We start from the raw sequence: 27,643 nt of genomic DNA, 5'->3' as shown, positions 1-27,643 counted from the left end.
ACATTAGACCGGTGGAAATCTGTCCTTTGGTCTGATGAGTCCAAATGGAGGTTTTTGGTTCCAACCGCCGTGTCTTTGTGAGAAGCAGAGTACATGAATGTGCCTCTGCATGTGGTTCCCACCGTGAAGCATGGAGGAGGAGGTGTGATGGTGCTTTGCTGGTGACACTGATTTATTTAGAATAAGGCACACTTAACCAGCATGGCTACCACAGCATTCTGCAGCGATACGCCATCCCATCTGGTTTGGGCTTAGTGGGAACTTCACCTGGAAAAGCATTCCACTTTGCAGAACCTCAAATATATTTTGATTCCATGTGTTATTTCATTGTAGAGTAGTGAAGACAAAAATAAAGTTGTCTTATTTTATATTTTATATGTAGAAAAAAGTAAATGTATTTAGACAACTGTATTTGTCTAAACTTTTCACTGGTACTGTATATAACTAAAATAAAGTTGTCTTATTTTCACAAACTTCAGCACAACTCTTCCAACTTAAGGTAAACATACACTTTGTACTTGAAATATTTACCAAAATTCCCTACCAACCCACTGTGTCACTACCAACACAGTGAAATTAAAAATATATATATATATATTAAAGGGAGAACAGTAGTGATCATGTTGATTTAGCTTATATTACAGATTCATTCTAGAAATGTTATTTGCATACCAAAACATTTTTCACCAGATTTTAAAAGCCTTGGAATTGAAAGATGATCTCTATTTCTGTAAATACAATGTTCAACTTTGACAGTATGAATCTGAAACTTGACTGATTGAATTACTTATCCATCTAAGACAAATTCATTAGTATTTATTTACAGTAAGAAATGTCACACAATGTCTATTTTCTGGTTGGAGTTGTTGCCACACGGTTTAATTTCAGTTCCTTTTATGGAAGGCGGAACAGACTTGCGGTGGGAAATTTAAATTTCTCAAACTTCTCCAAGAATCACTTCACTTCCTTGATTGTGACGTGATGGACAATAAGTAGTAACAGATGCAGCCTGAAAACTTATGTCATACTGCAGCCACAGAAACGGTTTACGGTTTAAAAACATTGGGCCAATTTCCTATGAAATATGGCTGCACAGTAAGGTCAGAAGTCCTAATTAATTTTTGGGGGGGTACCATACATCACGAAAGGCAAGTCGCTGCCAAAATCGTCACACATGGTTTGCTATGTTGAAGATTTGAAATCTGTCAATTCAGTGAGATATGTGCAGCAATCTTATGAACCTTATGGTTTACTCTTAAAATAAAACTATTCCCCCCATATAAAGTATTGAAACCGTGTGACAGACGTTTACTGGTGGATTAGACAGACTCTATCACCACACATACTGTAAAGTTATTGGAGCAGCTGTGAAAGTGCGTCATAAATCAAATCCATCTGGGGTTTATTTTCTTCTTCCTTTAGAGGTTTTCCAAGAATTCCAGCGCCTTAGAACATCACCTGTGAGATTTGGGAAGCACATCAGAGAAAGTATAAGCTGAGTCTGTGTGCCGATTAACGAGCTACGCAAGACAGAAGGCATTTCAGTCTTCTATCCACCTCCTCAAACTATATTGGAGACGAGCCAAGCAGCCTCACTTGAGCTTCTCACATCTTCAATGAGTTTAGAGAAGGTGGAGGGGGAAAGAGGAATATGGGAAGAGTAGTGTCCTACTCTAGCCGTGCCATGTGTACCAAACAAGGAAATATCTAAACAGAAGTGGTCTAGTCTAACAGTGCAACCAACAGAGACTTTAGCAGATGTGGGTGATATTTTTAATTTTTAGAATTGGCATGTTTACTAGATTCCATAAGATTAATCCCAGCATCACACCATGGGCTACGTAGACTTCTGCTAGAGTTGCATTTCCACGGTCAAAATGAGGCCATACTTCCCAGCACTGTAACACAACTAAAAGTAGCACCGTCAATACCACTGACCCAGACGAGCAAAGGAATCTGAAACCGTGGCAACCGTACTTCCTAGCCTCAGGAAGGCCGTACACAGACGTTAACGATGTTGAAAACGAGTCTTTTCAGCATCGTGGTTAGTGAACCTCTGGGAATAATGAACTGATTTTTGGGCGTCGCAAGCGTCATAAAGTAGTAAACTCATCTAAGTAAAACCAGACCATCAAAACCTCTGCAGTAATTTCAACTCCTCTTGACTTTGAGGATGAGCCAAAGGAAAAGCCTTTAAGGTCATACACCTTGGTCATCTAGCTGATGAAAAACACCCCCCCCCCAAAAAAAAAAAAGTGTGATTTCTTCCAATTTTAATTTTATTTTTTTACATTATATACATAAACACAGCCACATATGGGGTACATCGAAATAACAATAGCAACACGTTGTACAGAAGTAGGGTAGCAGATTTCAGTTAAAATTTCCACAAAATCCCAGGTTCCCCCCCAAATTCCCAGAAGGAATATGAACGTACACCGAAGGGACTAACAAATCCACAATCATCCAACCAAGATTTCTGGAATATTTTGGAGAATTCTGCAACCCTACAAAACACAGTGAAAGATCAAGTGCATGTAGCCCAGTCACGTCCTTCAGTTTTACAGTGTAGTCACATTAAGCTCGCTCTAACCAATAGGCACGCTCATACCCTTGGTCACGCCACACACACACACACTACCATCATGCAAACACATTCACTCAACCACTGCATCAGAGGAAATTATTCAAACAATGTGCTCGATAAATAACCATGGTCTTGCAGTGCTTCCAATTCAGAAAATTAATACAAATATACAGTAAAGAGACTAGATTTGTTGGGGGAAAATGTCCGATGGATAACACAACCGTTTATTTTCCGAGTTGAACAGTCTCTGTACAAAGAAAAACTCAGGGAATTGTCAGGTCCTGACAGACGGCACGTGAAGCCTCCCGACGTCCCATTGGCCAGAGCCCAGAGTCATGTGACCACCAGTAAACATCCAGGTGCATCCCAAGTCCAAGGCCTCCCAACGTGTGCTCATCACTCCTCCAATCAAAGTGCTCAGATGAAGTAAAGGCGGGTCCTTACAGACATGCCTTCCGACTTTAGGTCCCATGCCATTGGTGCGTTGATTGATGAAGTGCTGAATCCTTATAAGTTATGCAACCTGTCAATGCAAGAGGACCGGTCAATATGCTGGATTGACTAGACAAGTATCCATTCAACTAAGGACCTTGGTTTAAAATACATTTCTGTATCTAAGAATTAGACACCGTTAGGGAACGCTACACTAAGTGAATGGACTGTGCTGTACCTTTTTTTACTTGGTTTGACCTCCCAGCCATCACGACACTTAACATACGTGATGACCTGTCCTGGAGAGATCTCAGTCACTGAGGGGTCCTGGGCACAGAATGTGAACCTACACAAGCACAAACCAATAAGTGAAACAAGGAACCGATAGCACAACGTTGAGGAGCAAATTAGATGTTAAAAACCAAATGATTGTTAACAAAAGTGAAAAAAATAGAGAATGTTTAACGGCAAGATGCATTTGATTCAAGACTAAGTGACTCCATTTCCTGAGTTATAAACAACGGCCGTTTGAGTGAGAGCATTATCAAATCAAAGACAGCCGACTCTGCTTGGTGAACTAACCATAGAAATACAATTTCTAGAGTGGAAATCCCAATTCTGAACTTTTTTTCCATTCTATGGAACCAACCACTCATTGAATGGTATGCGGGGGGGGGGAACACAACCACCGCTTTCTGCCTGCCAACTTACTTCTTCTGAGTTTCTCCACACTTGACACGGATCCTACGGACCTCCAGCACCTGGTTGATGGGCGTGCCGGTGCGGTTCCAGGACCAGAAGGACTGCTTCATGTTCTTCCAGATGGACCCTAGCGACTCGTTGGCCCCCTCCCAGCTCAGACGAATCTTCAGCAGATCCCCGATGTCGTCCTCGGTGAAGACCAGGAAGGTGTTGGTCAGGTTCAGACCCACTTTGTTTGGACTGGCGGGGGAGAGGGACACAAAAAGGTGTCAATCACAGGTTGTTACTGACACAGGTATCCTGTGTTTCTTCTCTCCCCTTCTCCCATCACAGGTGGCAATCATTCCTCAAACAACCTTCAAATCAGAAGACCCCCTCCTCTTTCCATTACCCAATCACATTCCCTTGGTTTAAAAAACCCTGACTGTTGTTTTTCTCAGAAGCTCCACCTCTCGGTAGTTGTTTTTTCAACTGCATGTCACTGTGTCCCCATCTGTGAGTATTGTTTTTGTTGATGGTGGGAAAAGGGCATACACTACCCACGTCACCCATGGGCATACACTACCCACTGTATTTTTAGTTAGTTAGCCGTATTGAAGTAGGCTAGTCTAGCTTAGGGGTGTTTTGGTTAGTTAGCTGTATTGAAGTAGGCTAGTCTAGTTTAGGGGTGTTTTGGTTAGTTAGCTGTATTGAAGTAGGCTAGTCTAGCTTAGGGGCGTTTTGGTTAGTTAGCTGTATTGAAGTAGGCTAGTCTAGCTTAGGGGTGTGCTTGGTTATTAGTTAGCTGTTGTTAAAGTAGGCTAGTCTAGCTTAGGGGTGTGTTTGGTTAGTTAGCTGTTGTTAAAGTAGGCTAGTCTAGCTTAGGGGTGTGCTTGGTTAGTTAGCTGTTGTTAAAGTAGGCTAGTCTAGCTTAGGGGTGTGCTTGGTTAGTTAGCTGTTAAAGTAGGCTAGTCTAGCTTAGGGGTGTGCTTGGTTAGTTAGCTGTTGTTAAAGTAGGCTAGTCTAGCTTAGGGGTGTGCTTGGTTAGTTAGCGGTTGTTAAAGTAGGCTAGTCTAGCTTAGGGGTGTGCTTGGTTAGTTAGCTGTTAAAGTAGGCTAGTCTAGCTTAGGGGTGTGTTTGGTTAGTTATCATTTCTTTCCTTGGGTCTAGCTCAGCCCAGTTTCCTGCCCGACCTTCTACCGTGTGTTTATCAAATAAGCCATGAGTGTTTGAAGGTAGATTTAAGTTGTCTGGTTATTTTCGTTATCACTTTTTTAATTTTAATTTATTTCACCTTCATTTAACCAGGTAGGCAAGTTGAGAACATTTACAACTGCGACCTGGCCAAGATAAAGCAAAGCAGTTCGACAGATACAGAGTTACACATGGAGTAAACAAACATACAGTATAAACAAGTCTATATGCAATGTGAGCAAATGAGGGTTACTTTGTCACCATTATAATTTGCATTATGAGTTGTTGCGGGTCTCGATACCACCCCCCCCCCCCAGCCTGCCGGGCAAAAGGGATTTGTAAACAGGTAAAATTTATATTTTCCCCATATCCCACGTATACATATAAGTGTGTTTTATACGCAAGTGTGAATTGGAAAAATGTGTTTAAAATTAATATCCCAAAGGGTCACGGCCAGGATCAGCCACTATCAACTTGGGTTAAGCGTCTGCCGCAAGAGCACGGAATTTTCTACTTGTCGGCTCTTCGAACTAGAGACTTTTTGGTTACTGGCCCAAAAGCTTTAAGTGGGTGAATTCCGACTAGAATTAAGCATAACGTAAAAAATAAGGTAAATCCCTTGTTATACTCCTCTCTATGAGTTCAAACCTTTACCTTAAGCAGCAGAAGCTAATTCTAGTACTACTATCATCACTCTTCACCTGCTATTCGTGTGGTGGAGAGCACTGAAATTAAAGGGTAGGTCAGTGTCAATGCTGTATTCTGCACCACTTAACATTTACATTTACATTTAAGTCATTTAGCAGACGCTCTTATTCAGAGCGACTTACAAATTGGTGCATTCACCTTATGACGTCCAGTGGAACAGTCACTTTACAATAGTGCATCTAAATCTTAAAGGGGGGGGGGTGAGAGGGATTACTTATCCTATCCTAGGTATTCCTTAAAGAGGTGGGGTTTCAGGTGTCTCCGGAAGGTGGTGATTGACTCCGCTGTCCTGGCGTCGTGAGGGAGTTTGTTCCACCATTGGGGGGCCAGAGCAGCGAACAGTTTTGACTGGGCTGAGCGGGAACTGTACTTCCTCAGTGGTAGGGAGGCGAGCAGGCCAGAGGTGGATGAACGCAGTGCCCTTGTTTGGGTGTAGGGCCTTAACAACCCCAGTTGTAAATATAAATCTACATGCACTGTAATTTACCCATTTGGAGAAGGGAGTCACAGGAGGAGGTTGGGGGGAAAAAAAGAAAAAAAATTCAGGGAGGATGGGCTCGTGGTAACAGCTAGAGCGGAATAGTATCAAATGCAGCCAACACATGGTTTCATGACATTCCATTCACTCCGGTCCAGCCATTATTATGAGCCGTCCTCCCCTCAGCAGCCCCCACTGGTGGAAATGCATAGCAATTTTAGATTTATTTTAGACATGCAAATTATTTTACATTTACATTTAAGTCATTTAGCAGACGCTCTTATCCAGAGCGACTTACAAATTGGTGCATTCACCTTATGACATCCAGTGGGACAGTCACTTAACAATAGTGCATCTAAAACTTAGAGGGGTGGGGTGAGAGGGATTACTTAACCTATCCTAGGTATTCCTTAAAGAGGTATTTTAGATCATTTTCCTTATGATCCCTGGAGACGAATGTGAAACCAGTCATTTGGAAGCAAATTGAAAATCTCCTCAACATGGCGTGAATTAGGCTATAAATAGCTGTGCCGTTATTCTGAATTTTCGCAGGTGAAGTTTGGAGACACAAACTAGGCTTCTATAAAACCTGCAGAGTTGTAACGCGTGAAAACGTTAGCCACCGTAAGCAATACCCACATACAAGTATAACGGTCACGTTATTTTCCTTCAAATTTGAAGCCCACATAATTTCATTCACCTTTTGTCTGTCACGTTGGTGTAGTTGTTCCTGAGGGTCACTAGCGATAGTGGATCATAATAGGTTAACGCATCACAAGTTGTGCAATAATTTTGGACATGTAACCCATTTGAGTCATTATGGAATGAAGACTATACCCAGCAGTTTAAATCTGGAGCACGGTTCACGACAACAGGACCGCCGTCAAAACAGTTCCATGATCACTGAGGATTATTACTGGTCAACCCCTATTGTACACTGCTCATCTTCCAATATTTCATAGATTGAACTTGAATATGACAAACTTCAGGACGACTCAAAACCACTATTTTGGTGCGTAAAGTTATGATTTCTTTGGATTCATACGTTCCTAACCTAAAAAACTAGCTACTATTGAGTTGGAGCTGAAACAGACAAATATGTCCATACAGTCTAGTGAGTGTCAGCAATTTTAATACATTTATGTTTTAAGTACACCGTATTTAAAGTCTGGCATTAGATCAATTGGGTTTTCAGTACATTTAATGACAACCCATAGAAAATCTGTTTGCCAGCAAGTGGATAGGCTTTTCATGGGTTGAATTAAAAATGTATTCAGAGCGCACAAGGAAAGCTTATTTACAAACCTGCATAAGGCAAGTCTGAATACCAACTACTAAGTGCCTAGGAAAGGCGTACATTTCCTAAGTCTAAATCAGGTCCCAAACCGCTAGGCTACCTGCCACTGAGTAGAGAGCAGCAGTACTCACAAGTCTACATGCAGGTCATCGGTGTCATTGTGAGCTCCATACAGCTTGACGTGAAAGGTTGGATCAGCATCATCAGCCTGCTTTCTGTTGAACACATGCATCTTCATCTGATAATGGATGCCTAGGAGGGACAAACAAAACGGCTAAATAAATAACACAGGACAGGGACATGAACAGGAGCCAAGACAGTAGCTTTACAACTGCAAGGTGTGACCGAGTCATAAAAAAAGAAAGTTCAGAGATAAATTGTTTGGCTACTGATCAAGTACTGATAAGGTGTGTTATGTTTAAGTGATAATGTCCGAGAAGCCGGTGTCTGGAGGATATAGTCACAAGTGTTAAGCCCGAGAAGTAGAGAATCTGTGGCAATATATCCTCCAAAAACACACGTTCCACAAGGCACCACTTTTATGCAACAGGTTAGCATATTGAAAGGACTGATATTATGCATGCATTTATACCATTTCAGCCTTCCACAAATAGTCCTGAACCAAATCTAGGGTTGCTACCCGAGCCACCTGTTCGTTCACTTGCCAGAGACAAGTTAGGTCTCGTTATAAATCTATGGACATCACCCAGGCGTACGGTCTAAATAGTGCGTTGCAATGACGGCTGGCAACATTTTTATCCCTCGCTTGCAATAAAAACATCTGCTAACTGTCATGTCAAACAGTGCAGCCAAAATAACAGAAAAGTAGCGACATGCGTTTGTTTAAGCTGTTTTCTATAACAATGAGCTAATGGGCAAATTCACCTGGCATAGAGCATTCGCTTCCTAGCCAGGTTACTATTCAGAGGAGCTAGCCAACACAAATCACTTCAAACTGAAACGACAGAAAATGAACTGCATCTCTTGTTTTTCTATGGAATTATTTTTGTTTTTGACACACTGAACAAAAATACAAGTGCAACAATTGCAAAGATTTTACTGAATTAGAGTTCATATATATATATATTTTTTTTTAAGAGATCAGTCGACTGGAATAATATTCATTAAGCCCTAATTTATGGATTTCACGTGATACAGATATGCATCGGTTGATCACACACAACCTAAAAAATAAATAAAAAACATTTAATGTAGGGGTGTGGCTCAGAAAACCAGTCAGTATCTGGTGTGATCACCATTCTCCTTAACATAGAGTTGATCAGGCTGTTGATTGTGGCCTGTTGAATGTCGTCTCACTCCTCTTCAATGGCTGTGCGAAGTTTCTGGATATTGGCAGGAACATGCTGTACTACACGTCAATCCAGAACATCCCAAACATGCTGAATGGGTGACCTGTCGCGTACGTAAGCCTTGGAAGAACTGGGACACTTACAGGAATTGTGTACAGATCCTTGCGACATGGGGCCGTGTATTATCATACTGAAATATGTGACGGTGGCAGATGACTGGCACGACGATGGAACAAACTCCCTCACGACGCCAGGACAGCGGAGTCAATCACCACCTTCCGTAGACACCTGAAACCCCACCTCTTTAAGGAATACCTAGGATAGGATAAGTAATCCCTCTCACCCCCCCCCCCCCTTAAAAGATTTAGATGCACTATTGTAAAGTGGCTGTTCCACTGGATGTCATAAGGTGAATGCACCAATTTGTAAGTCGCTCTGGATAAGAGCATCTGCTAAATGACTTAAATGTAAATGACTCAGGATCTCGTCACGGTATCTCTGTGCACTCAGAATTAACATCGAAATTGCAAATGGTGTCATCTAACTTATGCCTGCCCATAACCACACCATGAGGCACTCCGATCACAATGTTGACATCACCAGGGTCTTGACATCACCAGGGTCTTGACCTGACTACAGTTTGCCCTTGTAAACTACTTCAGTGGGCAAATGCTCACTTTTGATGGCCACTGGCACACTTCGTGGATGAATCCCGGTTTCAACTGTACTGGGCAGACTGCATGTACGGCATTGTGTGGGCAAGCAGTTTGCGAGGACGACGAGCACGCAGATAAGTTCCCCCCTGAGACAGTTCGTATGAAAAAATATATATATATATATTCGGTTGTGCAAACCCACAGTTCCATCAACAGTCCGGGTGGCTGGTCTCAGAGGATCCCGCAGGTGAAGCTGGATGTGGAGGTCCTGGGCTGACGTTGTTACGCATGGTCTGTGCTTGAGGCCGGTTGGACGCCAAATTCTCTTAAAAACGACATTAGAGGAAGTTTATGGTAGAGCAAGGAACATGAAATAATCTGGCAACAGCTCTGGTGAACATGCCTGCAGTCAGCAGGCCAATTTGTGCACCTCAATTAGACATCTGTGGCACTGTGGTGTGACAAAAAACGGCACATTTTAGAGTGGGCTTTTATTGTCCCCAGAAATTCTCAGTAACAGGGATCGAAACAAATAACCTTTGTGCATATGGGAAACTTCTGGAATCTTTTATTTATATAAAACATCCATACTGAGCTAAAGGGTAGAGTTGCCACTTTCAAGGAGCAGGGCTCTAAACCGGAAGCTTATGAGAAATACCGCTATGCCCGCCGATGAACCATCAAACAGGCAGAGTGTCAATACAGGACTAAGAGTCAAACCTACTACTCTGATGCTCGTCAGATATGGCAGGGCTTGCAAACTATTACGGAGTAAAAAAGAGAAGCCCAGCTACGAGCTAAATGACTTCATGCATGAGTCAAGGCAAGAAACACGCATGAGAGCACCAGCTGTTCCGGACGACTGGGATTCCACTCTCGGTAGCCGATGAGAGTAAGACTTTTAAACCAGGTCAACATTCAAAGACGCAGGGCCAGACTGATTACCAGGACTTTTACTCCGAGCGCTGACCTACTTGCAAGGTTCTTCACTGACATTTTCCACCGGTCCCTGACAGTAAAAAAAAATTAAGCACAGGAGATTATGTATAAAAGCAACAGATACCATTAATAAGAAGGGGCTAGAAATAACATACATGGTGAGCAACCAAGTAGCTAGGACAGGCAAACTACATACTATTGTGTTGGACTCATTTCTTCCTACTGTTGCATATATGGCTGGGACAATGCTGGGGGAAAAGGCCCCCCCCAAAAAAACAGACAATTTCACAACACTTCAGTGACATAGCAGGAGATGGTTTGAAACAATTACTGCTTAGCATACAAGCCAATGAATTATATGCGTTACAGCTGGATGAGTCACCCGTGGCAGGCCTGGTACATGTCTATTAGGTTTATTGGGGGGGGGGGGGGTGGCAATTAAGGAAGACATCCCCGGCAAACCAGGGCAACATGGGGATTCTTTTAAGTACTGGACAGCTTTGTGACATCAAATGGACTTGTGCGGTACAAAATTGAGGCTAAGAAGAAGTTGGAGCTCTTTTCTGTCTGCATTAACAAGGACAACATGTCATTGTATGCATGATTACCGTGCATACAATAAACTCAAGCGTTCACACACACACAATGTCACATGTGATATAGCGAAGCACCTGAGTGAGGTGGGTGCGCAATTACTTTCCCGAAACTGGATCCGTTTCATGCCCTGCAGCCAGTCCATTTGACCACGATCTGAACAAGAGCCTCATCGAAACAAGCGGTTCTGAAAATTGACTTTCAAAATCAGAAGCCACTGTCAGATTTCTGGCTAGAGCTGCACTCAGAGTTTTTTTGCCACGGCAAGTTAAGACACCTGAGGCCCGTTGTAACCACGTACCTATCAGAGTGTGGATTCTCAGCCCTCACTAGCATGAAAACTAAATACAACATTGCAGAGTTACAGGTATCCCTTCAAATACACTGTCTCATTAACCAAATTTTGATGAAACATGGGAAAAAAAAAAAAAAAAAAAAATCAGGTTGTGTGTGTAAGATGGCAAAATAACTGATTATTATTTGTGCCCTGGTCCTATAAAAGAGCAGTCACTTCCCACAAGTCGGGTTGTGAAAAAACCCTCAGTCTTATATTTAATATTTAAATGCATAGTATGTAGCAGCATAGCATAGCAGGCACTCAATGGCAAAAAACAAGAGTGTGCCGACCCTGGTGCTATAGAGGGGGTACGCAGCTAGAGGTTGACTGTTTGAAGGGGTACAGGACTATAAAAAAGTAGTATGGGAACAGACCAACTCCAATTCACATACCGCACCAACAGCGCCACAGATGCCGCAATCTGTATTGTACTCCACACCTGACAAAAGGAACACCGACGTGAGAATGTTGTTCATTGACTAATCAAATCAAAATGTATTTATATAGCCCTTCGTACATCAGCTGATATCTCAAAGTGCTGTACAGAAACCCAGCCTAAAACCCCAAACAGCAAGCAATGCAGGTGTAGAAGCATGGTGGCTAGGAAAAACTCCCTAGAAAGGCCAAAACCTTGGACGAAACCTAGAGGAACCAGGCTATGTGGGGTGGCCAGTCCTCTTCTGGCTGTGCCGGGTGGAGATAACAGAACATGGCCAAGATGTTCAAATGAATGTTCATAAATTACCAGCATGGTCGAATAATAATAAGGCAGAACAGTTGAAACTGGAGCAGCAGCACGGCCAGGTGGACCGGGGACAGCAAGGAGTCATCATGTCAGGTAGTCCTGGGGCATGAGACTACAGCTCAGTGTTCAACACCATAGTGTAGCCAGTCATAGTAAATAAGAATTTTAACTGAACTGCCTAGTTAAAGCATTATTTTTTTTTTAAATCCCTTGGTGCCCACATAGCTCATCACAAAGCTAAGGACCCTGGGATTAAACACCTCCCTCTGCAAAAGGATGCTGGACTTCTTGATGCCCCCCCCCCAGGTGATAAGGGTAGGTAACAACACATCCGCCACACTGACCCTCAACACAGGGGCCCCTCAGGGGTGTGTGCCTAGTCCCCTCCTGTACTCCCTGTTGACCCAGCCGTGAAGAGGGCACAACAATGCCTCTTACCCCACAGGAGAGTGAAATGATTTAGCATGGCTCCTCAAAAGGTTCTACAGCTGCACCATCGAGAGCATCCCAACTAGAAATAATCACCACCTCGTATGGAAACTGCTCAGCAACCGACCGCAAGGTGCTACAGAGGGTAGTGCATCACTAAGTCAAAGCTTCCTGCCATCCAGAATCTCTATACTAGGCAGTATCAGATGAAGGCCCTAAAAATGTAACAACTGCAGCCACCCTAGTCATAGACTGTTCTCTCTGCTACCACACAGCAAGTGGTACCGGAGCACCAAGTCTAGGTCCAAGAGGTTCCTAACAGCTAAGCCATAAGACTGCTGAACAGCTAATCAAATGGCTACCTGGGCTATTTTACTTTATTAATTAAATATTTTCCTTCACTCTTATTTTTCTTAAACTGCACGCGACCTGCTGCCTTCAGCGCACGCGACCTGCTGCCTTCAGCGCACGCGACCTGCTGCCTTCAGCGCACGCGACCTGCTGCCTTCAGCGCACGCGACCTGCTGCCTTCAGCGCACGCGACCTGCTGCCTTCAGCGCACGCGACCTGCTGCCTTCAGCGCACGTGACAAATCATTTGATTTATACTACACAAGAGCGAAAACCCATCAGTCGAGTTGAAAATGGGTCGGGACATGGTACACCGTATTTGGTACATGGGAAATTAACCAAAGGGTCAAGGTATGTGCACTATGTCATCACCCATAACAAAGTCAATTAGATGAAAAACGGTTCTCTGGTAGGAAAATACGTTATTTTTATTCAAAATGTAAGACTATTTGCGTGAAAATCTGTCGGGTGGAAACTGCCACAGAAGAAGAAAGGGGCGGGGGTTAATAGTGCTGTTGTGCATGCTGTTAGCAAAGAATGTACTCTACTTGTCTTTGTCCTTTAAGACTGTCAGCAGGGTTTACCTACTGTACCACCCAACTCCTCTTTCCTTTCACAGTCACATTCCCCTGAGGGTGGTAAGAATAGTTCAGAGTCATTCAGTCCCATTCTCCTGAGGGTGGTAAGTATAGTTCAGGGTCATTCAGTCCCATTCTCCTTGAGGGAAAATGGCTAAATGGCTAAATGTGAAGAACAGCATATTTCTCCCCCCCCCAATTAAAATAATCCCCAGCTCACCTCTGAAGGGTGTGACAGCACGGGTCTTCAGGTACATCTTACAGTTGCTCCTCTTCCTCATCTTCTTGGTGTTGTAACCAATGTTGTTGCAGCGGTTCTTGCGGCAGCTCAGGCAGATGCCCTTCTTGAAGCGTTCGGGGTCGGTGCACTGGTAGGCAAGGCTCGTGTACTCGTTGTTCATCAGCGAGTCCACAAACAGGAGCACAGCCCGTTCGTGTTCACACTTAATCACATCCATGAAGCCTGAGGAGGAAAGAGTTTACAGCACTGATAAGCAACAAGGGAACAGCTAACCAGTCACATGACAAGCAGCCAACTCTCATCTAGCCAAAGAACAGCAGAAAAAAAGTCAGTTAAACTTGGTACAGCACTGCATTTAGTGGTGCGTCCCAACAATTTCTCCTTCCACCCAAAGTGTGCACTTGTTCACTTCCCTTCATGGATTTGAAACGAAGTGACTGGTGTATGGAAACTCCCTCTAGGATATGCCTACACCAATCCAATGCTTTTAGACTTGTGGTGGGGGGAGAGGGGACACACACCCTCAGTGACTTCCTGTGTGTGGTACTCACTTCCTCCAGCTGTACTGGTAAGCATCTCACGCAGGGAGCAGCCTGGCTGCACGTCTCCACCGTTGGGGTAGATGTCAATGTCTCCGATGGGCTGCTGGATCCCAATGCTCATTCCCAGGGCCTCGCGCGTGTACGTATGCAGGATGTCCACAAAGTCGGCGTCGTCCGATGAGAGGCGCTTATCATCTCCCACCCCCTCAAACATGGGCCCTGCCGGGTCTAGACCTATAGGAGAGATGGGAGAAACGGGAACGTCTCATTTGGTGGACAAGACAGGTGTGTCTAAGATCTATAGGCATACAGCCACAGCTTAACAGTCAATACACCGTGACTATAGCCACAGCCATCACTCCATGAAGACGCTAAGGTGGTACTGGTTTCATACTTCACTATATTGAGTTTGATTTAAAGGGGATTGGCACCGTTATAAAGGTTCAGACCGCTGCCTGTTCAGAGTCTTGAGGATCAACAGTGAATGAGGTCATAAACCTCCCACAACTTACCCGTGATTCTGCCAATAGTCCCTCGCACAGATGTTCCGGCGTAGCCCGCCACATGGGCCCCCAAGCTGTAGCCAATCAGGTGCACATTCTGCAAGGGCAGCTGCTGTTCCTCCTATCGGATACATGACAACCAACATCAGCTGCTGCCACACAAAAGGCCCTCAGCCAATAGCAGTCAGTCATTCCCTGGGCACCAGCAAATCCCAGTGGAGATAATGAGGTATCAGAATACGTTCACGCTCTCCCTTCATTGCAAAAGCACTTCCACCCTCTGCTTGTCTCAGAAGGCAGTCTACCCTCTTACCCACAGCCTGAACCCTGGGCTTGCATGTCAGCGGTGTCCTGGCCTGTTAAGGGGACAGAGCCTGGCCTGAATGTATCCCAATACTGTCTAATAGCCTCCTTTCCCCTTCAGCCATCTTAACAGATTAGCTGGGTAGAAAGCAGTACAGTGGATTGCAACCACACCCAGACTCTGCTCTTAGTGGAAGTCACAATGGAGAGACACACTAGGTCACACAGCAGTTGACTCGTGATGAGAACGAGACCCATTGCAAACTAGACAGAGGACAACTCTTCCCCCAAGAGCATCTGGCAAGTTCCCGTATGACCAAATGGAAAATACAGAAATACCCACAACTCCCTCATTAGAATTCACAGGATACCAGGAGTTCCCACCAACACCTGAAAACACTGCCAGCTGTTCTGTTCCTTAAGGAAAAGTTCCCAGCCAGCCAATCCTGCACATCACCACTACTGTAGTCAGCGCTGGACTGGAAGGGTATTGGGATACTCAGCTGTACTCTAGCACACTGGAGCTCTCAACTCACTAAACTACTGGAGACGGTCGAGAGCCTCGTTTCCCCAGAGCCTTCTCAGTATTAAGATTATCACTGGCTCCAGGTCATCTACAAGTCTCCGCTAGGTAAAGCCCCGCCTTCTCAGCTCACTGGTCACCATAGCAGCACCCACCCGTAGCACGCGCTCCAGCAGGTATATCTCACTGGTCACCCGCAAAGCAAATTCCTCCTTTGGTCATTTTTCCTTCCAGTTCTCTGCTGCCAATGACCGCAAAAATCTCTGAAGCTGGAGACTCATCTCACTCACTAGCTTTAAGCAGCTCACAGATCACTGCACACAGCCCATCTGTAAACAGCCCATCTACCTACCTCATCCCCAAACAATATTTATTTATCCTGCACCTTTGCACCCCAGTATCTCTACTTGCACATTCATCTTCTGCACATCTACCATTCCAGTGTTTAATTGCTATATTGTAATTACTTCGCCACCATGGCCTATTTATTGCCTTAACTCCCTTATCTTAACTAATTTTCATTCACTCTAGACTTTTTTTTTCTACTGTATGTTTTGTTTATTCCATGTGTAACTCTGTTGTTGAATGCTCTCTTGGCCAGGTCGCAGTTGTAAATGAGAACTTGTTCTGGTTAAATAAAAAATAAATCATTAAAACTATCTTTATTAAAAGCCATTCCGTTTCCCCAGACCCTTTGATCAAGACCACTTGTAGAGCAGCTAAAGTACATTAGATCATATTTGTATTATTATTCACAGAAGATCTCCACTAAACACAGAATCAAGATTTGTAGACATCCATCAGACAGGCGGCCGATAACGTCAGAACGAAGTTGACTACTAGTCGGGCGGCAGGTAGCCTAGTGGTTAGTGTGTTGGACTTGTAACCGAAAAAGTTACTAGATCAAATCCCTGAGCTGACACGGTAAAAATCTGTCATTCTGCCCCTGAACAAGGCAGTTTTAACCCACTGTCCCTAGGCCAGTTAACCCACTGTTCCTACGCAGTCATTGAAAATAAGAATTTGTTCTTAACAGACTTGCCTAGTAAAAAAAAAAATGTTTAAGTACAAATTTTTAAAAGTTGCAATTGTTAAAAAACAAGTGAAAGAAAACAAATAAAAGCCACTAGGCTACAGCCTCATTTCAGTCTCAATACATTTCATGTGTACCAAGGTGTGCCCAGTCTAATTTAGTGCATTGTTATGGGGTAAGCATCATAAACCGCCTCAATATTTGCAGCCATAAGCAGTAAATCTCTCTAGGAGCTGATCCATCGTCAGCATTGTAGAATAACAATAAATGTTAAGGAAAGATTTGAGTGGAGAAGGCTGATCCGAGAGCAGCGTTGTAGAATAATAATAAATGTTAAGGAAAGATTTGAGTGGAGAAGGCTGATCCGAGAGCAGCGTTGTAGAATAACAATAAATGTTAAGGAAAGATTTGAGTGGAGAAGGCTGATCCGAGAGCAGCGTTGCTATTCTTTCGATCCCATCAGTAGACCCATGGTCTAACGATGCACTCAACGAACTCTACATGATTTGGTTTGGTAAAAACATTTAAATTATTATTAGCAACCGCTATGATCGTAATGCTACAGTTATATCGCAACTGGAAAACCGAGGCCCTTGTCCCACATCATTTAGATAAATGTCAGAGATAAAAACACATCACCCCTTATAGTGTCCTAGGAACACTGTCAGTACACGTAAGCTTAAAGATCAATGTATTCAACAGCCCTCCTCACTGATACTGCAATGTAATAGACCGCTGAACAACCAAATCACACCTGGAGCCAGTTAATGGTGGTGGCGACACTGAGGCCAACTTGGTGGGTGTTGTTGACCGCGTCGGGGTAGAGCTGGTGGGCCATGGGAAGCCAATCAACGATGACCACGTTGGACTCCGGTTCTCGCTGCATCATGGCCGCCACCAGCTTCTGCATCCAACTCTCAAACATCCCACTCGTCTGTATAGGAGAGAGCAAATCGGTCACACACACACCCCTTTAAAGAGCAACCCTCTGCCTAAAAAAAAGAAATAAAAACATACACAGCAAAGGCTCACTAAAGCCTGTGACAGAAAGGTAGACGAGAGGACAAGGAGTGTGTTTACCGTCCAGCCGTGGATGATGAAGAAGGTCTTGGCTGTGACGTTGAAGCCACACTCCTGCAGACTCCTCTTCTCACCAGGCAGAAGGACACAGCCGTCCACGTCGAGATTCAGGCTCTTCCTCATGTTGTACGTGATCCGGTCATGGATCGCCTCATCGTCGTAGAGCACTTTGAACTCCTCATCTAGGGAGGGGTGAGCAATGGGAGGGCATTAGGATGAGCAATATCTCTAGCTGCATGGAAAAAGAGGTTTAAAAATAAGTACTTCAGCCCATCTTAGGTTTACAGTTCAGCGGGAGTCACCGTCAGAGCCTTGGAATACAACATGTAGGGAGGTACCAATATACCCTCACATGGTGTGTCCCTCATTTCAAATCAAACATGTTATTACTGTCAGTTGTAGCAGCAGGAAGTACACAGGTTATTGGGGCGGCAGGTAGCCTGGTAGTTAGTGTGTTGGGCCAGTAACCGAAAAGGTTGCTAGAGCAAACCCGAGAGATGACAAGATAAAAGAAAAAAAGTCATTCTGCCCCTGAACAGGCAGTTAACCCCACTGTCCCTAGACCAGTTAACCCCACTGTCCCTAGGCCAGTTAACCCCACTGTCCCTAGGCCAGTTAACCCCACTGTCCCTAGGCCAGTTAACCCCACTGTCCCTAGGCCAGTTAACCCCACTGTCCCTAGACCAGTTAACCCCACTGTACCTAGACCAGTTAACCCCACTGTCCCTAGACCAGTTAACCCCACTGTCCCTAGACCAGTTAACCCCACTGTCCCTAGACCAGTTAACCCACTGTCCCTAGACCAGTTAACCCACTGTCCCTAGACCAGTTAACCCACTGTCCCTAGACCAGTTAACCCACTGTCCCTAGACCAGTTAACCCACTGTCCCTAGACCAGTTAACCCACTGTCCCTAGACCAGTTAACCCACTGTCCCTAGACCAGTTAACCCACTGTTCCTAGGCAGTCATTGTAAATAAGAATTTGTTCTTAACTGACTTGCCTAGTTAAAAAGGTTCAAATAAAATTTTAAAAAACAAGAGTATGATCATCATACAAGATTCCTACACAAACATTACACTTGAAAAATCACATTTTTTTTTTTACATGATCAGCTTGTACCCCTAGCAGAGCTCACATTTGTCCTTATTGTGAGGAGGGCGGCTCTACCAGTCAATCGTGCTCGTTTATGAGCACGTGTTCGAGCCACCTCAATTTCAGCTTCAGGTCTCAATCATTTGATTTGCTGCAGTTTCGCATTAGTCTAGGAACATTGTGTTCGAGAGGTTTAGGATGATTGCGGTCACAGACACTGCATAGTGGCCTTTATGAACCTATAGGAGGAAAGCATCCGTGTCAGCATCACTCCTCCCATGGAATATCCCCACAGCTGGGCTCAGTCAAGGCCCACATCTGATCACTTATTTGGCTAAATTATTAGCCATACATAGTTCACTCTATCGATACAGCAGTCTTAAAAATGGACTGCTACCGCGAACCCAACGTTAAGACTCTAAAACATTTAAACTCCTCACTCCAGTTGTTCTTTCCTCCAATGAATGCTGTGTGTACCGATTCAAATTCTAAATTTGCATATGAGGCAAATGCTCACCATCATTGCAATGGATTGTCCGGTCTGCTGAGGGGGCCATTGGCTGCCACCTGCCCTCTATTGAGGTCCTGTACGACTCCAGGGAAAGGAAGCTTGCAGTAAAGATAACCATCGACTCCTTCCGCCAAAGACTGCCCTCAGCAAACAGTTCAGGTCAAGCACGACCAGTACCTCCCACTACTTGAACAGTTACATCCCACGTGCCATGGTTGTAAGTCGCTCTGGATAAGAGCGTCTGCTAAATGACTTAAATGTAAATGTAAATGTAATCAACAGTCCACCTGGTCCTCTCATCCATGGACTTTACACCGGTACAGTCATCCCAAAACTGCACATATCTTCCAGCATAATTTAGCATACTCTTATCCAGAGCCAATTAGGGTTTAAGTGCTTCATTCAAGGGCACAGATTTTCCCACATTAACCTTATTGGTCAATCACGGTGTGCCAGTAACCTACTAGGTTACCTGCAGCTTAGTGTTCATACTATATCTGGATCTATACATTTTAATTTGTGGCAGCACCATTTCACAGGTCAAATTCCTGTACATGCGAATGGATTTGGTGGATAAAGCAGATTCTGACATGCTAAACTCAGAGTTCTGGTTTGTCAGTTTACATTGTATTCTTGGGGACTGATTATGTACTCCATGAATGGTAGCAGATTCTCCCTTTCGTGCCTTCATATACAGTAGCATTAAACATGTATTGCAATTTAGCTAACTAGATGTTGCTAGCTAGATGTTGCTAGCTAATTTGTACTGGGATATAAATATTGAGTTGTCATTTTACCTGAAATGGACAAGGTCCTCTACAATTCATCCACAGATAAAAGGGTAATCTAGTTAGTTTCTAGTAATATCTCCTCCTTCAGACTTTATATGGCAGTTGGCAACCAATTTTAAGGTGCATTACCACCACCAACTGAACTGGAGTGTGGACCTCAGTTCATCTTTCAATCACTCACCTGGGTATATGCGCCTAAAAACCAATGAGGAGATGGCAGAGGCGGGACTTAGAGCGCATCAAGTGTCACAAATAGAAACAAGTTCTAGTTTAGCGCCTGGCTACGAGAGAGCAGTGTAGATGCAATGATTGAATAACACGCATGTTTACATTTATTTTGCGATACTCGCAGGTGGTCAGCATGCGTGTCCTGATAGTGTCTGGTGTGGGTGTACAGAAAACGTGTGCAATAGCAGACACGCACGCCCAGTCTGGTCACTATGTTAAGAGCATTTGCAAAAAGAAATTGTTTCAAGCTGTCGCCTTTAAAAATAGTGAGGTGCTTTGTGAGATTTTTTTTTATTTTTCCTTTATTTAACCAGGCAGGTGAGTTAAGAACACAGTGCCTGTTCAGGGGCAGAACGACAGATTTGTACCTTGTCAGCTCGAGGGGGTTGAACTAGCAACCTTCTGGTTACAAGTCCAACGCTCTAACCACTAGGCTACGCTGCCGCCCCTAAAACACAAGTCTACTAAAGTCCTCTTGTGCCCCTCCAGACTACCATCAACGTATCGGCGCCACAGGAGATTTTTTAAAAAAAACAGAGATTAGATAAAGCATTGTAAACTCATTTTTCACCCCAGAAAGGAATTGGCATAATTTTACACCCATGCCACACCGTCGCTGTTCCCTGGTATTGGAGGTAAAAATAAAAAAATAAAAATCAAAAGAGTTAGCATATTGAAGGTGTTCATTTAGTTCCTCCATTCACTGCACCAGATTGGTGAAATCAATATAGGGATACCGATCAAGACCTGTGCTTTTCGGGGCTGCTGAGAAGCAGCCTTTGGCAATCCCTTTGTGAAGGCAACCTGCTACTATTGTACAGACAGTGTATAAAATGTAGGAATGCACTGTAGTTTACAACTGCTCTGTGACGGTATCAGTTGGCTGTACAGACAAAGCCAGCTGCCTACTATACTGCAATATCTCGACACTCCAGAACTCTCCTGCACTTCTCCATATAGTCTTCAGCTCTTACTGACAGCTTTCACGCGAAATAACGTCTTTAGTTTCACTTTTCCGGTAAGTGTCTAAAGACAAATACTATATTCTGGATTCGTTAAGAATTTACATTTGACTGCCAAGTTTGTATGAATTATTCTCCGGAACAGGATAGTGGAATAATGGACATCAGATAAGTGTTTATTCTAAAATGAAACCAAACTTTTAAGATCATTTTGATTGATTACAGATTAGAATAGAATAAACCAACAGCCCCGGCCGGGCACTGCGGTTCTCGGTAAAACGCGGAGTCGTCGGAAAAATCTCAATACCAAATAGAACCACGAGATGTGACGTCTAGTCCGGCTTTTGCGCCACATCACGAGCACTCCAAGGACACGTATCCCACATGAAAATCCATTCCCGTTCATCCCGGTCTCCATTATCTCTCCACTTGATCCTCATTCGATCAATGCAATCAAATCAAAGATATGCTGTGCTAATGGGGGTTAAATTGAAAATTAACTGTGATTTCCATTGAACATGCTTCTTGTCTGAATGACCCTTTACTAATGGTGTGTAGCATATTCCCCTTTACTCATTATTGTAGTGGATAGCCTAATATTTAACAAAAAAAATATGTAATGTAGGCTTTCCGAATAGGCTATGCCAACTTTCCCCAAACTCAGACCTCGGTACCCCAGGGGGTGCACGCAGTGTATTGTCCCAACTGATTCAAATTATCACAGCTTGATGACTAGTTGAATCAGCGGTGTAGTGTAAAGCAAAAACCAAAACGTACACCCCTAGGGGTGCGAGGAACCAGTATGGGGAAACCCTGGATTGTGCTGTTAAGTGTCAATGAAAGTCTGATTAGATGTATTTCTTACCTTTGAAAAGTTCGTTGTCTTCCACTCCCGACGCAAAGAGCGCAATTGCACAAAGTAGGACAACCCACAAAGAAAAAGTTAAATTTTTCATTTCTTTCTCACGCAAACAAATGTGCAGTCCGTCGATGAAAGATAAAGATAACCCGGCTCTTTTGAACAGTTACTCGTGTGTTCGGTGAGTTTATGTCCAATGATCCAAGTATCAGCGAGACTGTTGTTCGTGTACGCAGCCTGAGACCAGTGAGAGTTGAGTGACATGGAGTCAAGTCGTTCATTAGAGATTTAAATAGTTTCTCCTTTAGTCGTCTGATCATCGGCAGAGCGCTATTTGAGGATTCAAGGCTTGCAATTGGTCAAGCACAATTTATTTACGTTGTAAAGGCGTGGCGAAGAATTCATGAATGAAATTGTAGTAGCCTCACGTTGTCATTTAAACTATTTTATGAGCGGTCTCTGAAAACAAATAATGCCACCATGTGTCACAACCTGTAGGCATCACAGCAGCACTATACTGTCTGGACATTTACAAGTCAAACTGGACCTCTAGTCTCTCCTTCCTTTGGCATTTACTCCATAGTAATCTCTCATATTTAGATGCTTTATTTAGTTGACCGTAAAAACACTGAGCAAGTGATCTGGTAGATAATTTCTTTACTAGCCTATTGTGTTTCAGAGAGGAAATGGCATTAGTGTAATTGATGATTACATTTCAATTGTGTGACTTCTGGTTGCATTCAATATTGCCTGGAAACCAGAAATTGAATTGCATAAAATTATTCTTCGGGAATGAGCGTTTGAATCGGTAAAGTTTCCATTCACCAGAATGGTGAATTAAATGATATGTCAAAGTACTTTACGGTTGTAGGTGAACTTGGTCTGTTTGGCGGAAGGTATGTGAGACGATATATCCACGGGAAAGTATAAATTAAATCAACTTTTCAAAACGCTGGTACTGCGTTCATATGTCTTTAACCTCGTAAACACGTTCACGAACTCGGCAAATCAGCATGCGTCTCCGGCATGTATTTAAAAAAAAATATTGTGCGCATGCTTCAGGTGATAGAAATTGAACGCACTACCAGCGCTTTAAAAACTTGATGTAATTATACTTTCCTGTGGATATATTGTCTCACATACCTACCGCTAAAAAGGATCAAGTTCACCTACAACTGGTAAAGTACTTTAACATATCACGTTATTCAACATTCTGTCGTGTAGAGCTGTGAGAGGAAACGTTTCTGATTCTAACCTTCATTTCTGCCCGACAGAATTATATCAAATCAAATCAAAGTTTATTTGTCACGTGCGCCGAATATAACAGGTGTAAACCTTACAGTGAAATGCTTACTTACAGGCTCTAACCAATGGTGCCAAAAAAGTGTGTGTGTGTGTGTGTGTGTGTGTGTGTGTGTGTGTGTGTGTGTGTGTGTGTGTGTGTGTGTGTGTGTGTGTGTGTGTGTGTGTGTGTGTGTGTGTGTGTGTGTGTGTGTGTGTGTGTGTGTGTGTGTGTGTGTAGGTAAGTAAAGAAATAAAATAACAGTAGAAAGACATTTGAAAAAAGAGTAGCAAGGCTACATACAGACACCTGTTAGTCAGGCTGATTGAGGTAGTATGTACATGTAGACATAGTTAAAGTGACTATGCATATATGATGAACAGAGAGTAGCAGAAGTGTAAAAAGAGGGGTTGATGGGTGGTGGGACACAATGCAGATAGCCCGGTTAGTCAATGTGCGGGAACACTGGTTGGTCGGGCCAATTGAGGTAGTATGTACATGAATGTATAGTTAAAGTGACTAAGCATATAAGATAAAGAGAGAGTAGCAGCAGCGTAAAAAGAGGGGTTGGGGGGGGGGCACACAATGCAAATAGTCCGGGTAACCATTGGTTACCTGTTCAGGAATCTTATGGCATCGGGGTAAAAACTGTTGAGAATCCTTTTTGTCCTTGACTTGGCACTCCGGTACCGCTATGACAATTTTTAGGGCCTTCCTCTGACACGGCCTGGTGTAGAGGTCCTGGATAGCAGGCAGATTTGCCCCAGTGATGTACTGGGCCGTACGCACTACCCTCTGTAGTGTCTTGCGGTCGTAGGACGAGCATTTGCCCTACCAGGTCTTGTTGCAACCGGTCAGGATGCTCTCGATGTTGCAGCTGTAGAACCTTTTGAGGATCTCAGGACACATGCCAAATATTTTTAATTTCCTGAGGGGGAATACGCTTTGTCGTGCCCTCTTCACGACTGTCTTGGTGTGTTTGGACCAATCTAGTTTGTTGTTGATGTGGACACCAAGGAATTTGCAATTCAACATGGGGTTTCTAGACAACATTCAATAGAGAAAACAAGAAAATATATATACTTGACTGGATAATAAAGTGATATTCTATTTGTTTCTATTCTACATACACTTGAAAAGGAGACATTGACCAAGTTTACATGCACACCAATATCACGTTACATGCACACCAATATCACGTTATTATTCAGGATACTTGAGTATTCTATTTTTGAGTTGACATATAAGTGTAACGGATGTGAAACAGCTAGCTTAGTTAGCGTTGGTGCGCGCTAAATAGCGTTTCAATCGGTGACCTCACTTGCTCTGAGACCTTGAAGTAGAAGTTCCCCTTTGCTCTGCAAGGGCTGCGGGTTTTGTGGAGCGATGGGTAACGATGCTTCGTGGGTGACTGTTGTTGATGTGTGCAGAGGGTCCCTGGTTCACGCCTGGGTATGGGCGAGGGGACGGTCTAAAGTTATACTGTTACATAAACATAATATCCCGTTTACAATAACCCGAAAACGTTTATGAGAAACCCAGATAAGATGCCTGGCATATGCTGATCTAAAACGGGATGCTGTGGCATGTAAACAGTTGATCCCGTTTACTGTTGTTTTTGCACTGTTGAGGCTACATCCCGATGGGTTTATGGAGCACACAGATGAACGAACTTGATGCATCACAGACTGAAAAACTACTCCAGTATGTTGACTTAATTTCCTCTCTGATGGATGCTCAGTCTCCTGAGTCTGACTGGCTTCCTGTTGACCTTTGGTTTCCAGGAGACAGTGTGACTGGTATCCTGGTGACCTCTCATCTTCATCTGATGTTGCTGCTGGAGGAAGGCAGCGCAGGACTGAACCACCACCACCAGCTCGCTGCTCACCCTCAGACCACCACAGTTTAATTTTATTGTACAGAGATTGTGACACCAGGTTAAATGGTCCCTTTGAGAGGACAAGAACAAGATGTATATCAAGAGAAGTGCAGTATTATTATTATTATTAAGTGTATTATCATAAGGAGAATAAGGATACAGTGCCTTCGGAAGGTATTCAGACCCCTTGACTCTTTCCACATTTTTGTTATGTTATAGCCTTATTCAAAAATCTATTAAATAGTCCCGTCCCCCCTCATCAATCTACTCCGAATATCCCATAATGACAAAGCAAAAACAAGTTTTTAGAAATGTTAGCAAATTTGGTAAAAATGAAAAACTTAAATATTACATTTACATAAGTATTCAGACCCTTTACTCAGTACTTTGTCGAAGCACCTTTGACAGCGATTGCAGCCTTGAGTCTTCTTGGGTGTGACGCTACAAGCTTGGCACACCTGTATTTGGGGTGTTTCTCCCATTCCTCTCTGCAGTTCCTCTCAAGCTCTGTCAGGTTGGATGGGGAGTGTCGCTGCACAGCTATTTTCAGGTCTCTTCAGAGATGTTTGATCGGTTTCAAGTCCGGGCTCTGGCTGGACCACTCAAGGACATTCCAAGACTTGCCCTGAAGCCACTTCTGCGTTGTCTTGGCTGTGTGCTTAGGCTGTTGTAATACTTTCGGGGGGGGGGGGGCAGCAGAAGGCTAGCACCCTTCAAATGTATTTTTTAAAATGCCAGAGCTCAGTAGTGAGGTTGTCTTTGTTGATGCTTGTTTGGTACATTGCGTAACGGACCACTTTGGAAGACGAGCGCAGCTTGCTTTTTTCACCTGAACCAGAAACTTGTCCTGTTGGAAGGTGAACCTTCACCCCAGTCTGAAGACCTGAGTGCTCTGTAGCAGGTCTTCATCAAGGACCTCTCAGTACTTTGCTCCGTTCATATTTGCCTTGATGTCGCAGTCCATGCAGCTGAAAAATAATCTCCACAGCATGATGCTGCCACCATACTTCACCTGGCACTGGGCTGGTGCAAGTTTTCCTCCAGACGTGATGCTTGGCATTCAGGCCAAAAAATTCAATCTTGGTTTCATCAGACCAGAGAATTTTGTTTCTCATGGTCTGAGAGTCTTTAGGTGTCTTTTTGGCAAACTCCAAGCAGGCTTTCATGTTTCTTTTACTGAGGAGTGGCTTCCGTCTGGCCTGATTGGTGGAGTGCTGCAGAGATGTTTGTCCTTCTGGAAGGTTCTGCCATCTCCACAGAGGAACTGTGGAGCTCTGTCAGAGTGACCATCGGGTTCATGTTCACCTCCCTGACCAAGGCCCATCTCCTTTGATTACTCAGTTTGGCCGGGTGGCCATCTCTAGGAAGAGTCTTGGTGGTTCAAAACTTTTTCCATTTAAGAATGATGGAAGCCACTGGTTTCTTGGGGACCTTCAATGCTGCAGACATTTTTTGGTACCCTTTCCCAGATCTGTGCCTCGACACATTCCTGTCTCGGACCTCTACGGACAATTCCTTCGACCTCATGGCTTGGTTTTTGCTCTGACATTCACTGTCAACTTTGGGACCTAAAATAGACAGGTGTGTTATATAGACAGGTGTGTTATATAGACAGGTGTGTTATATAGACAGGTGTGTTATATAGACAGGTGTGTTATATAGACAGGTGTGTTATATAGACAGGTGTATTATATAGACAGGTGTGTTATATAGACTGTGTGTGTTATATAGACAGGTGTGTTATATGTGTCATATAGACAGGTGTGTTATATAGACAGGTGTGTTATATGTGTTATATAGACAGGTGTGTTATATAGACAAGTGTGTTATATAGACAGGTGTGTTATATAGACAGGTGTGTTATATAGACAGGTGTGTTATATAGACAGGTGTGTTATATAGACTGGTGTGTTATATAGACAGGTGTGTTATATAGACAGGTGTGTTATATAGACAGGTGTGTTATATAGACAGGTGTGTTATATAGACAGGTGTGTTATATAGACAGGTGTGTTATATAGACAGGTGTATTATATAGACAGGTGTGTTATATAGACGACAGGTGTGTTATATAGGTGTGTTATATAGACAGGGTGTTATATAGACAGGTGTGTTATATAGACAGGTGTGTTATATAGACAGGTGTGTTATATAGACAGGTGGTTATATAGACAGGTGTGTTATATAGACAGGTGTGTTATATAGACAGGTGTGTTATATAGACGGGTGTGTTATATAGACGGGTGTGTTATATAGACGGGTGTGTTATATAGACGGGTGTGTTATATAGACGGGTGTGTTATAAAGACAGGTGTGTTATATAGACAGGTGTGTTATATAGACAGGTGTGTTATATAGACAGGTGTGTTATATAGACAGGTGTGTTATATAGACAGGTGTGTGCCTTTCCAAATCATGTCCAATCAATTGAATTTACTACAGGTGGAGTCCAATCAAGTTGTACAAACATCTCGAGGATGATCAATGGAACAGGATG

General features: G+C 43.5%; 1 protein-coding gene across 1 annotated transcript; it reads right to left on the bottom strand.

Annotated features, from left to right (window-relative positions):
• Positions 1–2,776: 2,776 nt before the first annotated feature.
• LOC124036664 (endothelial lipase-like) lies at positions 2,777–22,282 on the bottom strand. The gene is made up of 10 exons (XM_046351505.1): positions 21,992–22,282; positions 17,541–17,722; positions 17,215–17,394; positions 14,611–14,722; positions 14,108–14,332; positions 13,536–13,778; positions 7,509–7,629; positions 3,731–3,961; positions 3,258–3,365; positions 2,777–3,110 (listed from the first exon to the last, which is right to left on the bottom strand). Exons 1-10 carry the CDS (start codon positions 22,080–22,082, stop codon positions 3,095–3,097), a joined length of 1,509 nt encoding a protein of 502 aa, XP_046207461.1. The 5' UTR covers positions 22,083–22,282; the 3' UTR covers positions 2,777–3,094.
• Between the last annotated feature and the right edge of the window lie 5,361 nt (positions 22,283–27,643).

This window comes from Oncorhynchus gorbuscha, linkage group LG05 (assembly GCF_021184085.1).
Source record: "Oncorhynchus gorbuscha isolate QuinsamMale2020 ecotype Even-year linkage group LG05, OgorEven_v1.0, whole genome shotgun sequence".
Classification (NCBI taxonomy): Eukaryota; Metazoa; Chordata; class Actinopteri; order Salmoniformes; family Salmonidae; genus Oncorhynchus; species Oncorhynchus gorbuscha.
This window is presented reverse-complemented; position numbering and strand designations above follow the sequence as displayed.

Excerpts from the sequence above, each read along its gene's own strand:
- LOC124036664 (XM_046351505.1), bottom strand. The coding sequence starts at position 22,082 with ATGAAAAATTTAACTTTTTCTTTGTGGGTTGTCCTACTTTGTGCAATT. Across the intron at positions 7,630-13,535 it reads TGCTGTCACACCCTTCAGAG|GCATCCATTATCAGATGAAG; the intron begins GTGAGCTGGGGA and ends TGTCCCTCCTAG. Across the intron at positions 3,962-7,508 it reads GATGACCTGCATGTAGACTT|TCCAAACAAAGTGGGTCTGA; the intron begins GTGAGTACTGCT and ends CTCCCCCGCCAG.